General features: G+C 48.7%; 1 protein-coding gene across 7 annotated transcripts in view; it reads left to right on the top strand.

The window, feature by feature from the left end:
* The window catches only part of LOC119954064 (histone-lysine N-methyltransferase EZH2-like), a 43,495-nt gene extending 27,875 nt beyond the window's left edge, over positions 1-15,620 (top strand). For 3 of the 7 annotated variants that reach the window (XM_038778873.1, XM_038778878.1, XM_038778877.1), the window contains exons 11-14: positions 2,149-2,244; positions 9,010-9,091; positions 12,155-12,235; positions 15,331-15,620. In XM_038778873.1, coding sequence (XP_038634801.1) covers positions 2,149-2,244; positions 9,010-9,091; positions 12,155-12,235; positions 15,331-15,369 — 298 coding nt within the window. In that variant the 3' untranslated portion in view covers positions 15,370-15,620. Of the gene's footprint in view, positions 1-2,148; positions 2,245-9,009; positions 9,092-12,154; positions 12,236-13,233; positions 13,319-15,330 lie in introns of all 7 variants that reach the window. The other 4 variants (XR_005458160.1, XM_038778872.1, XM_038778874.1 and 1 more) reach the window with 3 other exon arrangements.
* Positions 15,621-15,876: the final 256 nt, after the last annotated feature.

The raw sequence follows: 15,876 nt of genomic DNA, 5'->3' as shown, positions 1-15,876 counted from the left end.
ATCTATATCACAGTCTATAATCACAATCTATATCACAATCTATATCACAGTCTATAATCACAATCTATATCACAATCTATATCACAGTCTATATCACAATCTATATCACAGTCTATATCACAATCTATATCACAGTCTATATCACAATCTATATCACAGTCTATAATCACAATCTATATCACAGTCTATAATCACAATCTATATCACAGTCTATATCACTATATCACAATCTATATCACAGTCTATAATCACAATCTATATCAGTCTATATCACAATCTATATCACAATCTATATCACAGTCTATAATCACAATCTATATCACAATCTATATCACAGTCTATAATCACAATCTATATCACAGTCTATATCACAGTCTATAATCACAGTCTATATCACAGTCTATATCACAATCTATATCACAGTCTATATCACAATCTATATCACAGTCTATAATCACAATCTATATCACAGTCTATAATCACAATCTATATCACAGTCTATATCACTATATCACAATCTATATCACAGTCTATAATCACAATCTATATCAGTCTATATCACAATCTATATCACAGTCTATATCACAGTCTATATCACAATCTATATCACAATCTATATCACAGTCTATATCACAGTCTATATCACAATCTATATCACAGTCTATAATCACAATCTATATCACAATCTATATCACAATCTATATCACAGTCTATATCACAGTCTATATCACAATCTATATCACAGTCTATATCACAGTCTATATCACAATCTATATCACAGTCTATATCACAATCTATATCACAGTCTATAATCACAATCTATATCGCAATCTATATCACAGTCTATATCACAGTCTATAATCACAATCTATATCACAGTCTATATCACAGTCTATATCACAGTCTATATCACAGTCTATATCACAGTCTATATCACAATCTATATCACAGTCTATATCACAATCTATATCACAATCTATATCACAATCTATATCACAGTCTATATCACAATCTATATCACAATCTATATCACAATCTATATCACAGTCTATATCACAATCTATATCACAGTCTATATCACAGTCTATAATCACAATCTATATCACAATCTATATCACAGTCTATATCACAGTCTATAATCACAATCTATATCACAGTCTATATCACAGTCTATATCACAGTCTATATCACAGTCTATATCACAATCTATATCACAATCTATATCACAATCTATATCACAATCTATATCACAATCTATATCACAGTCTATATCACAGTCTATATCACAGTCTATATCACAGTCTATATCACAGTCTATATCACAATCTATATCACAGTCTATATCACAGTCTATATCACAGTCTATATCACAATCTATATCACAATCTATATCACAATCTATATCACAATCTATATCACAATCTATATCACAATCTATAATCACAATCTATATCACAATCTATATCACAATCTATAATCACAGTCTATATCACAGTCTATATCACAGTCTATAATCACAATCTATATCACAATCTATAATCACAATCTATATCACAATCTATATCACAGTCTATATCACAGTCTATATCACAATCTATATCAATCTATATCACAATCTATAATCACAGTCTATATCACAGTCTATATCACAGTCTATATCACAATCTATATCAATCTATATCACAATCTATAATCACAGTCTATATCACAGTCTACATCACAGTCTATAATCACAATCTATATCACAGTCTATAATCACAATCTATATCACAATCTATAATCACAATCTATATCACAGTCTATATCACAGTCTATATCACAGTCTATATCACAGTCTATATCACAATCTATATCAATCTATATCACAATCTATAATCACAGTCTATATCACAGTCTATATCACAGTCTATAATCACAATCTATATCACAGTCTATAATCACAATCTATATCACAATCTATAATCACAATCTATATCACAGTCTATATCACAGTCTATATCACAGTCTATATCACAATCTATATCACAATCTATATCACAGTCTATATCACAGTCTATATCACAGTCTATATCACAATCTATATCACAATCTATATCACAGTCTATATCACGTCTTTGGGATTCTCACTGATTCCTGTTTCTTCCCTAGCACCTGCTACTTGCTCCTTCGGATGTGGCCGGGTGGGGAACCTTCATTAAGGATTCCGTCCAGAAAAATGAATTCATTTCGGAATATTGTGGAGAGGTTGGTCACCAATGTTGGAGCAAAGTGGATAGTTTATATTTGGCTGTTATGAAAGGAACAAAGACCTTGTGGAAAGGGTTTACTGGAGGAGGTTACAGAGAGCAGGATGAGAGAGACCTTAGAGAGATTTGAAAAGGATGAGAATCAGGTCACCTCTTACTCTTCGAAACTCCAGCAAAAACAAACCCAGCCTTTCCTCATGAAACAACCCACCCATTCCTGGTATTGGTCCAGCAAATCTTCTCTCAACTCGTTCCAACACATTTAAATCTTCCTTAAATAACGAGATCAAAACTGTCCACCAGTATTCCAGACAACGCCCTGTATAACTGAATATACCCTCCCTAATCTTGTATTCGATTCCCCTCACAATTAACAATACAATTTTTAAAAATTATTAATTTTAAAAATTATTTTTTATTCTTGTTGTCAAATTGGGCAATTTCACATTTTCCCATATTCTACTCCATTTGCCAGATATTTTCCCAATCAGTAACCAATCTGTATTCTTTTGTAGTTTCCTTATGTCCTCTTCACAACTTACTTTCCTACCTATCTTTGTGTCATCAGCAAATTTAGCAACCATCCCTTCGGTCCCTTTATCCAATTGGGTAAACTTGAGGCCCCAGCACTGATCCCTGTGGCACGCCACTCGTTGTATTCTGCCAACCACAAAATCAGCCATTTATTCCTGCTCGCTTTTTAACCTTTGATGTGCACCTAATCAAATGCCTTCTGAAAATCTAAATATAGCGCATCCACCATTTCCCCTTTATCACAGCATCTGTTACTTCTTTAAAGAATGAATTAATTGGTTAAACATGATTTCCCTTTCACAAAACCATGTTGACTCTGCCTGATTATCATGAATGTTTCTAAGTGCCCAGCTTTAATGTCTTTAATAATAACATTTTCCCGATGTGTGATGTTGAGCTAAATGACCTATAGTTTCCTGCCCACCTCTTTGAATAAAGAAATCACATTCACTATTTTCCAATTTAATGGAACCTTCCCTGAATTTTTGAAATATAAACCAATACATCAACTATCTCATTAGGGGCAGCACGGTGGCGCAGTGGGTTAGCCCTGCAGCCTCACGGCGCTGAGGTCCCAGGTTCGATCCCGGCTCTGGGTCACTGGCCGTGTGGAGTTTGCACATTCTCCCGTTGTTAGCGTGGTTTCGCCCCCACAACCCAAAAGATGTGCAAGTTAGGTGGATTGGCCATACTAAATTGTCCCTTAATTGGAAAATTATTTGGGTACACTAAAAAAAATTTTTTAAACTATCTCATTAGCCACTTCTTTTGAGACCCTAGGATGAACTCTATCAGGATTCAGAGATTTGTCAGCCCACAGCTCAGTATCAGTTCCCTGGTATTATAATTTTCCTGAGTTCCTCCCTCACTTTCATTTCCTGATTTACAGTTGTTTCTGGGATGTTATTTGTATCCTCTACAGTGAACACTGAGGCTAAATACCTGTTCAATTCATCTGCGCTCTCCTTGGGCGCGATTCTCCGTTCCCCACGCTGGGGGGAGAATCGCGGGAGGGCCGGGCGACTAATTTCACGCCCCCCTGGCGGCCCCCGTGATTCTCCCACCCCCCGTGATTCTCCCACCCCCCGCTCAGAAGAATCAGGACTTGCCGTTTTTCACGGCGAACCGGATGTGCCGAGCGGCCTGCCGTTCGCGACCATTTCACGACGGCGGCAACCACACCTGGTCGCTGCCATCGTGAACATGGCGCCAAAGGCCCGTTTGAAGCTTGTGGGGGGCGGAGAGGGGATTGAGCACCACGGCCGTGCTCGGGAGGGGACTGGCCCGCGATCGGTGCCCACCGATCGTCGGGTCGGCGTCTCAAAGCGACGCACTCTTTCCCCTCCGCCGCCCCGCAAGATCAAGCCGCCACGTCTTGCGGGGCAGCGGAGGGGAAGACGGCCACCACGCATGCGTGGGTTTGAGCCGTCATCCGTCGTGACGTCAGCCGCGCATGCGTGGGTTGGAGCCGGCCAATCTGCGCATGCGCGGCTGACGTCACATAGGCGCCGCCGTCGCGTCATTCTCGGCGCGCCACCTTGACGCAAGCGCCAAGGCCCGGCCGCCGAGAATAACAGAGCACCGCTCCTAGCCCCCTGGGTGGGGGTGAATACGGTGAGAGGAGCGGCCTCCGAGGCAGTCGTGAAACTCGGCCGAGCTCACGACGGCGTTCCCGATTTTTCCCGGGAGCGGAGAATTCTGCCCCTTATTTTCCATTGTTAACTCTCCAGACTCCTTTCTATACGACCAACGCTCACTTTAACTCTAATGTCTACAGTAACTCTTTCTATCTCTTTTCATATTTCCAACTAACTTTCTCTCATACTCTAATTTCTCCCTCCTTATTAATCTTTTACTCATTCTTTACTGTTTCTTATATTCCGTCCAATCTTCTGACCTGACCCTGCCTTTGTGCAAGGATATGCTTTTTATTTAAGTTTGATACTATCTTTAACTTTGTTAGTTTTCATTGGACTCTATTCTGTGAAATATTCCTTTAAATGTCAACTACTACATTTCTATTGACCGATCCCATAATCTAAATTGCCAGTTCATGTTTGCTGGCGTTTTCATGCCCTCCTAATTCATCTTATTTAAGTTTAAAATACTATTCAATGTAAGGTCTGACACTGGGAAATTCCGAAGAACAAAGGGACCTTGGCGTGTTTGCCCACAGATCTCTGAAGGCAGAAGGGCAGATTAATAGGGTGGGTGAGAAAGGCATGTGGGACACTCGCTTTTATCAATCGAGGCATAGATTACAGAAGCAGGGAGGGCATGTTGGAGTTGTATAGAACTTTGGTGAGGCCACAGCTGGAGTACTGTGTGAAATTCGCCACATTATAGGAAGGATGTGATTGTACTGGAGGGGGTGCAGAGGAGATTCACCAGGATGTTGCCTGGGGTGGAACATTTAAATTATGAAGAAAGGTTGGATAGGCTTGGATTGTTTTCTCTGGAGCAGAGAAGACTGAGGGGTGATCTGATTGAGGTGGACAAGATCCTGAGGGACATGGACAGGGTGGATAGGGAACAGCTGTTCCCCTTAGTTGAAGGGTCAGTTACGAGGGGGACACAAGTTCAAGGTGATGGGCGGGAGGTTTAGGGGGAATTTGAAGAAATTTGTTTTTCCCCAGAGGGTGGTGATGGTCTGGAAAGCACTGCCTGGGAGGGGGGTAGAGGTGGGTTGCCTCACATCTGTTAAAAAGTAGCAGGATGAAGCAGCATGGTGTCTTAGTGGTTAGCACTGGTGCCTCACAGTTCTGGGTACCCGGATCCGATCCCTGTCCCGGGTCACTGTCCCTGTGGAGTTTGTACATTCTCCTTATGTCTGCGTGGGTCTCTCCCCCACAACCCAAGATGTGCAGGTTAGGTGGATTGGCCACGCTAAATTGTCCGTTAGTTGGGAAAAGAAAGAATTGAGTATTCTAAATTTATATTTGAAAATGTGCCTGGATGAGCCCTTGGCACGTCATAACATTCACGGCTGTGGGCCAAGTGCCGGCAAATGGGATCAGGTCGGCAGGTAAGGTGTCTTTCATGTGTCGGTGAAGACTCGATGGGCCGAAGGGCCTCTTCTGCAATGTAGTATTCTGTGAGTCTGTGATATTCCTAGACCCACTCTTCTCCCCCTCAAACTGAATGTAAAATTCAATCATGATCTGTACACCAGTCCCACAAATGACTTCTTGCCTTTATCATTCCTCATCTCTACCCAAACCACTTCCATATCCTGGTTTCCTGAACTTGGATCATTCCTCTCTACTGTGTTAATGTCATCATAATTAACAGAACCAGCTGTCCACCTTTTCCGAACTTTCTATCCTTCATAAAAGTCATATGCTCTTCAATGTTCAGGTCCCAGCCTATACCATCCTGCAACCATGTCTCTGCAATGGCTATTACATCATACTTATTTATCTCTATTTGTAGTTCATCCGTTTTTTTTTTTGAATGCTACATTCATTCAGATATAAAGACTTCAGTTTTGTCCTTTTATTATTTTTGTAGCCTCTAGCCTTATCTGCTGTCTGTTCCCTGTACACTCTGCTTACCATTTCCCATATTAATACCTTCCTCTTCCGCCTGGCGTCTACTCTCCTCTACTTTTTAATAAACCACATCTTCCCACGTTTGATCCCTTGCCCTCACTATATAATTTTAAACTCTCTTTACTTCCCAGTTAATGCGGTTTGCAAGAACAGTGATTCCAGCACAGTTCAGGTGTAGAACGTGCGAATGGTACAGCCTCACTTTCCCCAGTACTGACGCTAGTATGTCACAGACCATAACCCGTCCCTCCCACTTTGAGCCACGCATTCACCTCTCTAATCTTAATTGCCCAATGCCAATTTGCATGTGGCCCAGGTAATAACCTGTTTTCAGGTTCTGCTTTTTAATTTGGCCCCTAGCTCCTCATAATGAACACGGCAAATGGCCCCTAGCTCCTCATAATGACACGGCAAATGGCCCCTAGCTCCTCATAATGACACGGCAAATGGCCCCTAGCTCCTCATAATGACACGGCAAATGGCCCCTAGCTCCTCATAATGACAAGGAGGCAAAGCCTCTTCCTTGTCCTGCTTATGTCATTGGTACGAAAAAGAAAATGCTAGAAAATTTCAGCAGGTCTGGCAGCATCTGTCGGGAGAGAAAACAGCTAGGGCGGAATTCTCCGCTCCCCACGTGGTGTGGGAGAATCGTGGGAGGGCCTCCCGACATTTTTTACGCCCCCCCTGGTGCCCCCAGCGATTCTCCCCCCCCCCCCCCCCCCCCGGCTCAGAATAATCGCCGCTTGCCGTTTTTCACGGCGAACGGCGATTCTCCGAGCCCGATGGGCCGAGCGGCCGGCCCTTCACGCCCGTTTCACCACGGCAGCAACCACACCTGGTCACTGCATTCGTGAAACGGGCGCCAGATGCCCATTTGGGGCATCCAGGGGCCCGATTTGGACGGGAGCACCGCAACTGTGCTCCGGAGGGGACAGGCTCGGGAGGGGAAAGGCTCGGGAGGGGACAGGCTCGGGAGGGGACAGGCTCGGGAGGGGACAGGCTCGGGAGGGGAAAGGCTCGGGAGGGGACAGGCTCGGGAGGGGAAAGGCTCGGGAGGGGACAGGCTCGGGAGGGGACAGGCTCGGGAGGGGACAGGCTCGGGAGGGGACAGGCTCGGGAGGGGAAAGGCTCGGGAGGGGAAAGGCTCGGGAGGGGAAAGGCTCGGGAGGGGAAAGGCTCGGGAGGGGACAGGCCAGTGATCGGTGCCCACCGATCGTCGGGCCAGCGTCCAAAACGGACGCACTCTTTCCCCTCCGCCGCCCGGCAAGATTCAAGCCGCCAAGTCTTGCCGTGCGGCAGTGGAGAAAGACGGCACCGCGCATGCGCGGGTTCGTGCCGTCTGCGCGATGAAGTCATCCGCGCATTGGAACCGGCAACCCGCGCATGCGCGGATGACTTCACATTCTCGGCGTGACGAGGTCGCTGCCGAAAAAGACAGAGGGCCGCTCCTAGCCCCCCGGGTGGGGGTGAATTAGGTGTGGGGAGCGGGCTCCTAGCCCCCCGGGTGGGGGTGAATTAGGTGCGGGGAGCGGGCTCCGAGGCCGTCGTGAACCTCGGCCGAGTTCACGATAGCCTTCACGAATTCGGCCCCCTGCGGAGAATTCCGCCCCACACGTTTCAAGCCCGATGACTTTTTGTCAAAGCTAACAGACAGAGAAAGTGGGAAGTATTTATACTGTGGAGTAAGAATGAAAGATGAGTCATAGCCACAGATACCAAGGGGAAAAAGTGTTAATGACAGTCCCCAGAGAGAACAAAAGGTGTGAAAGGCCAAACTGCAGAGAAACTAACATCAGAGGGTAAACTGTAGATGTGGGGGGAGGGGAAGGGGGAAGCAAAGAGGCGACAGGTGGATGATGGGGGGGGGGGGGGGGTTTAAATATAAGCAGTCAAGTTGGATAGTGGGGGAGAGACATACGGAACATATGCCATTGGTGCCGACATGGAGCACAACAACTGAGTCCTCCCCCTCCCAATGTAAATTCCTCTCCAGCCCGGAAGCTGCAAAACAGCTGCCTTGACCCACTCTTTGTTACAGAGAACAGTGTCAATCCCACTCCCTATACTGTCCCCGACCACCACCAAACTGCTTCTCCTCCCTGCCACTTGAACAGGTTCCTGTGCCATGATGCCAGTCCGCTCATCCACTTGCACACCTCGCTTTCCTTAATGTGGAGATGCCGGCGTTGGACTGGGGTGAGCACAGTAAGAAGTCTTACACCAGGTTAAAGTCCAACAGGTGAACCTGAGGAAGGAGCAGTTCTCCGAAAGCTAGTGTTTGAAACAAACCTGTTGGACTTTAACCTGGCGTTGGAAGGCTTCTTACTGTGCTCACTTTCCTTCACACAGGTTGTGAGCACCTCAAACCTGTTTGACGATTGTAAAGTCTGAAGCTCCTCCACTGCTGTCCGCTTAGCCCCTTAACCTGCCTCACTCCCACAACCCAAAAAGATGTGCAGGGTAGGTGGATTGGCCACGCTGAATTGCCCCTTAATTTAAAAAAAATGAATTGGGCGCTCTAAATTTATGTAAAAAAAGGAAAGTGGATGAGGGGAATGTCGGATCCGCCGTGATCCTATTGGATGGTGGCGTAGCCTCGAGGGGCCGAATGGCCTCCTCTTATTTCTTATGGTGTTATGTTTGCATAGTTACTAATCGTTGATCTCTTTTCCTTGTAGATCATATCGCAGGATGAAGCAGATCGACGTGGGAAAGTCTATGATAAATACATGTCCAGCTTTCTCTTCAATCTCAACAATGGTCAGCAGCCCTGCTCATTCTGTGTGTGGTTGCTAATTAATTTTGTGTCTGAGACGTTGCTGGGACACTGATTAGGCAATGGTGCAATCTGCTGCCCTGCATTGAACCTTCCTCCAAATTCTGAGTGAGATATAACCAGCGTGACATCAGTGGGAGGCAGTGGGGCTGTGGTATTCTCACTGGACCAGTAATCCAGGGTAACGCTCCGGGGAGCCTTGGGAACGCTCCGGGGAGCCTTGGGAACGCTCCGGGAACCCAGGGTAACGCTCCGGGGACCCAGGGTAACGCTCCGGGGACCCAGGGTAACGCTCCAGGGATCCAGGGTAACGCTCCTGGGAGCCTTGGGAACGCTCCGGGAACCCAGGGTAACGCTCCAGGGACCCAGGGTAACGCTCCGGGGAGCCTTGGGAACGCTCCGGGGACCCAGGGTAACGCTCCGGGGATCCAGGGTAACGCTCCGGGGAGCCTTGGGAACGCTCCGGGGACCCAGGGTAACGCTCCGGGGATCCAGGGTAACGCTCCTGGGAGCCTTGGGAACGCTCCGGGAACCCAGGGTAACGCTCCGGGGATCCAGGGTAACGCTCCTGGGAGCCTTGGGAACGCTCCGGGAACCCAGGGTAACGCTCCGGGAACCCAGGGTAACGCTCCGGGGATCCAGGGTAACGCTCCTGGGAGCCTTGGGAACGCTCCGGGGACCCAGGGTAACGCTCCGGGAACCCAGGGTAACGCTCCGGGGAGCCTTGGGAACGCTCCGGGAACCCAGGGTAACGCCCCGGGGACCCAGGGTAACGCCCCGGGGACTCAGGGTAACGCTCCGGGAACCCAGGGTAACGCTCCGGGAACCCAGGGTAACGCTCCGGGAACCCAGGGTAACGCTCCGGGGATCCAGGGTAACGCTCCGGGGAGCCTTGGGAACGCTCCGGGAACCCAGGGTAACGCTCCGGGAACCCAGGGTAACGCTCCGGGGATCCAGGGTAACGCTCCAGGGATCCAGGGTAACGCTCCGGGGACCCAGGGTAACGCTCCGGGGACCCAGGGTAACGCTCCGGGAACCCAGGGTAACGCTCCGGGGAGCCTTGGGAACGCTCCGGGGACCCAGGGTAACGCTCCGGGGACCCAGGGTAACGCTCCGGGGATCCAGGGTAACGCTCCGGGGACCCAGGGTAACGCTCCGGGGATCCAGGGTAACGCTCCGGGGATCCAGGGTAACGCTCCGGGGACCCAGGGTAACGCCCCGGGGACCCAGGGTAACGCTCCGGGAACCCAGGGTAACGCTCCGGGGACTCAGGGTAACGCTCCGGGAACCCAGGGTAACGCTCCGGGGACCCAGGGTAACGCTCCGGGGATCCAGGGTAACGCTCCGGGAACCCAGGGTAACGCTCCGGGAACCCAGGGTAACGCTCCGGGGATCCAGGGTAACGCTCCGGGGATCCAGGGTAACGCTCCGGGGATCCAGGGTAACGCTCCGGGGACCCAGGGTAACGCTCCGGGGATCCAGGGTAACGCTCCGGGGATCCAGGGTAACGCTCCGGGGACCCAGGGTAACGCTCCGGGAACCCAGGGTAACGCTCCAGGGATCCAGGGTAACGCTCCGGGGAGCCTTGGGAACGCTCCGGGAACCCAGGGTAACGCTCCGGGAATCCAGGGTAACGCTCCAGGGAGCCTTGGGAACGCTCCGGGAACCCAGGGTAACGCTCCAGGAATCCAGGGTAACGCTCCGGGGAGCCTTGGGAACGCTCCGGGGAGCCTTGGGAACGCTCCGGGGACCCAGGGTAACGCTCCGGGGATCCAGTGTAACGCTCCGGGGATCCAGTGTAACGCTCCGGGAACCCAGGGTAACGCTCCGGGGATCCAGGGTAACGCTCCGGGGATTCAGTGTAACGCTCCGGGGATCCAGGGTAACGCTCCGGGAACCCAGGGTAACGCTCCCGGGACCCAGGGTAACGCTCCCGGGACCCAGGGTAACGCTCCGGGGATCCAGGGGAACGCCGAATGAGATACTCAGTTTAAGGGCAGCTAGGGATGGACAATAGCTGACATCCCACCCCCCCCCCCCCCCCACCCCCAGCCCATCCCAGTAACTTCCACATCCCATGAATAAAGTTTTGTTGAATTAATCCTGAGAACAGGAACTTTATGGATTAGGTTGTTCCCCCTGATTGATGTGGAGGTTGGAGAGGGGTTGGGGAGAGGATATAAAATCATCAGAAATCGGAGCAGGAGCTGCCACTCGGCCCCTCCGACCTCCTCCTCCATTCAATAAGATCATGGCTCATCTGATTATGACTTTGGACAGGATAAGAAGTCAAAAGTGGGAACGATCCCACGTTCTCTCGGCAGTCTGTCGTGTTTTCCTACCCGTTGGGTAGGCCTCACCCAGGCCACACTTTACCATCATTTCCTACACTGAGGAGCTCACACCCCCAAAGCCCCAACCCGCCTGCCGGGAGCTCCTTGGCCCTCTGCACCCCATCACATTTGGGCAGCCCCCCAGTGCGGACACAATGCCAGCTTGGCACCAGCACCCAGCTATTGCCAGTACGTCAGCTTCCAAGCCGGCTTCACCCTGCGAAGGGCGGGATCCAGATCGCGACATCTTGCCGACCCTGTAAGGAGTAATAACTGTTGGGAAGCCTCTCCCAGCATCTACTGGCTGAGTTGGCCCCTTCGTTCGGGGTGAGGGTGGGGGGGGGGGGGGGGGCTGTCCCACATAGCCCTGGACCTCCTTGTCCATCTAACTCAGCCTTGATAATATTCAGTGGCCCCCAGCCCCCATTGCTCTCTGAGACGAGAATTCCACAAATATAACACCCAATCTGGGAGAAATAATTCTCCTCATTCCGCACACCCCTTATTCTCAAACTATGACCCTTAATTCTCGATTCCCCTATGAGGGGAACAATCTTCTCAGCATCAACCCTGTCAAGACCCTCAGGAGATTATATGTTTAAACAAGATCAGCTCTCACTCTGTAAGTGATGGAGCCGGGGGAGGGGTGAAGGGGGAGGGGTGAAGGGGTTAATTGTGGGTCTGCTCAGCAATGCTTTTATTCCTCTTTTGTAGATTTTGTTGTTGATGCAACTCGGAAAGGAAACAAAATCCGTTTTGCGAATCACTCCGTCAATCCCAATTGCTATGCTAAAGGTAAGGATCCCAAATGTCTGGGTGGTGGGCAGGGAAAGGGGGTGAAGGGGTGGGGCAATGGGTGTGGGGAAGGGATAAGGTGCTGAGTGGGCGAGAAAGGAGCTGGAGGGGTTTGTGGAAGAGAGTGTTGAGGATGTGACAGAGGAAGCAGCAGTTTGCTGTCCATTTTAGATGGTGCCCTGTGCCTGGGTTCCACAGAGGGCCCAGGGTCCTGTCACCGTGACCATAAGACTTAGGAGCAGAATTAGGCCACTCGGCCCATCGAGTCTGCTCCGCTATTCAATCATGGCTGATATTTTTTCATCTCCATTCTCCTGCCTTCTCCCCACAACCCCGATCCCCTTATTATCAAGAACCTATCTATCTCTGTCTTAAAGATACTCAGTGATTTGGCCTCCACAGCCTTCTGCGGCAAAGAGTTCCACAGATTCACCACCCTCTGGCTGAAGAAATTCCTCCTCATCTCTGTTTCAAAGGATCGCCCCTTTAGTCTGAGATTGTGTCCTCTGGTTCTAGTATTTCCTACAAGTGGAAACATCCTCTCCACGTCCACTCTATCCAGGCCTCGCAGTATCCTGTAAGTTTCAATAAAATCCCCCCTCATCCTTCTAAACTCCCAACGAGTACAGACCCAGAGTCCTCAACTGTTCCTCATTCGATAAGTTCTTCATTCTCGGGATCATTCTTGTGAACCTTCTCTGAACCCTTTCCAAGGCCGGAACATCCTTCCTTAGATACGGGGCCCAAAACTGCTCACAATACTCCAAATGGGGTCTGACCAGAGCCTTACACAGCCTCAGAAGTATTTCCTTGGCTTGTATTCTCACCTCTTGACCAACAGACTGGCAGCTTCTAACCATACACCCACCAGCTCCTTACTCATAGTCCTGCGACCCCCTCTGACCCCATGGCCAACGAACCTGCACTTCCCAACTACATAACCTCTGACCCGCAGTTGATTCATCCTGTGTACTGAAACTCTTCTAACTCTTTTCCAGTTGTCATGGTGAATGGTGATCACCGAATTGGGATTTTTGCAAAAAGAATGATCCAGGCTGGCGCGGAATTGTTTTTTGATTACAGGTAAAATGTTAAATTAAATCTTCACAAACCATCGAAAGAGGATACCAGTTAGTCAGTGATTATTTGTCAATATCCTGTTCATGGTTCACAATTCTTCCAAGTTTTCTGTCATCTTCAAATTTTGAAATTGTGCACTACAAAATGAATATATATCAGGAGAAGCAGGGGTCACGATACTGACCCCTGGGGAAATCCACTTTCTTCAGCCACAAAACAACCATTTTCCAATAGCCTCTGTTTTCCGTCTCTCTGCAAACTTCGCTTCCATTTTCTCTCTGATTCAGCTCTGCTGACGATCCAATAATGCGTTTTTTTTTGGAAGTCCATGTACACCACGTCGACCACATTGCCCTTATCCATCCTCTGTTACCTCATCAAAAAACACAATGAAAAATAAACACAGATTTTTCTTAACGAATGTGTGCTGACTTTCCTTAATTATCCCACAGTTGTCCAAGTAACAGTTTTCACTACAAACTCCATTCAGGGTGGGATAAAATGTCCGGGGTTAAATAAAATAAAACAAGACGTTTGCGCAATGAGGTGCTATGTGATTTGTAATGAAGATTGGTGGTGGGTTTATGACCAGGAATGGAGACAGAGAGGCCAAGGCTGGAATGAGAGACAGACCATGTGAAGGTGAGGGAGGGGTGGAAATTGGAAGCAAAATTGACAATGTTTTCCAGGTCCAGACGACGCCATGAAGTAGCACCGATGTATTTACCAATGTAACAGAGGAAGTGTTGTGGAAGTGGGTCTGAGTAAGATTGGAACAAGAAATGTTCCACTAAAAGACAGGCATAATTGGGGCCCATGTGGGTACCCTTAGCCACACCGTTCATTTGCAGGAATTGAGACAAGTTAAAGGAATTTCTACCAACTACAGCAAGATGCCACCATTGAACACATCTTCCCCTCATCACCCCCAGCAGCATTCCGCAGGGATTACTCCGTCCATGACACCCTGGTCCACTTCTCCATCACCCCTTTCCCACCCGCACCTTCCCATGCAATCGCAGAAAGTGCGACACCTGCCCCATTACCTTCTCCTCACTCTCCAAGGTCCCAAACACTCCTTTCAGGTGAAGCAACAATTCACTTCTGCCTCCTTCAATTTGGTCGATTGTATTTGCTGTGCCAATATGGTCTCTACATTGGGGAGACTAAACTGGGCGATCACGTTTTGAAAAACCTTCACTCAGTCTGCATGTCCACAACCTTCCTGTCGCTGCCGTTTCAACTCCCCGTCCTGCTCTCACACCCACATGTCCGTCCTTGGCCGGCTGCAATGTTCCAGTGAAGCCCAACACAAACTGGAGGAACAGCACCTCATCCTCCGAGTGAGGCATGTTACAGCCTCCTGGACTCAACATTAAGTTCAACAGTGTCAGACTGCGACCTTTCTCTGCCATCTTGTTTTTCAGTTCTCTTGGCTTGCCCTTACCCCTCATGGCCATCTGTCCCACTCAGCACTCACTCACCTTTGCTCTCTTATTAACACATTCTGTTATTTTAATTTCATTCCACTATTAGCACTCCTAACCCTGACCTCCTCCACCTGCCTCTACAAATATATCATTCATCACGTTTCTGTCCCTCTTCAGTCCTGTAAAAGTGTCGTTGGCCTCTCAATGTTAACTCTGTTTCTCTCGGCACAGATGCTGGATGACCTGCTGGGTTTTTCTAGTATTGATTTTGGAGTTCCTGCATCCACAGTATTTTGCTTCTAGTTATCCTTCCTGAGCAAAGTGTTTGTTATTGCAACAGCAACACACCGTCTGCACGGCTGTCTGACACTGCTGCTCACTAACCTTATTCACCGCACTTTGCAAGTTGACTGACTGCACACTGCCCCTAATTCAGGCCTTGTTGTAACCCCTCATTCTTTGACCAGCCCTTTCCTGTTTCTGCAGTAATTACATTTCCTGTTTTATGCAAACTAAAGAATTAACAGTTGATGATATAATATTTGAAACACAAATGACAAACTGGCTGTTGTGTTTCTGTTTCAGATACAGTCAAGCAGATGCACTGAAATACGTGGGAATTGAACGGAAAATGGAAATGCTCTGATCCTGTTGTTATTTTGGTGTCACATTGTGTTTGATTGTCAGTCACACTGTGCAACACGTCCATTAATACATTTCCTGAGAAGGTGGTGCCAGTTCAGCGAGACAGGCTGACGGGAGGTAGTGTTTCACATTACTGTCTGTTAGCAGCATTCACATTTAAAGTTTCTTTTGCTGTTCCTTATAATACTCTCCCCCCACCCCTCCCCCACAATTCCTGGCTCCCCCCAATTCCTGCCCCCCCCCCGCCCATTCCTGCCCCCCCCTCAACAATTCCTGGCTCCCCCCCCCAATTCCTGCCCCCCCAATTCATGCCCCCCTCCCCCCAATTCCTGCCCCCCCTCCACAATTCCTGGCTCCCCCCCCCTCCACAATTCCTGCCCCCCCCTCAACAATTCCTGGCTCCCCCCCCCAATTCCTGCCCCCCCAATTCCTGCCCCCCCAATTCATGCCCCCCTCCCCCCAATTCCTGCCCCCCCTCCACAATTC

Source organism: Scyliorhinus canicula, chromosome 19, assembly GCF_902713615.1.
Source record: "Scyliorhinus canicula chromosome 19, sScyCan1.1, whole genome shotgun sequence".
NCBI lineage: Eukaryota > Metazoa > Chordata > Chondrichthyes > Carcharhiniformes > Scyliorhinidae > Scyliorhinus > Scyliorhinus canicula.
Note: the sequence above shows the minus strand (reverse complement) of the source record. Positions and strands in the feature narration are given on the sequence as shown.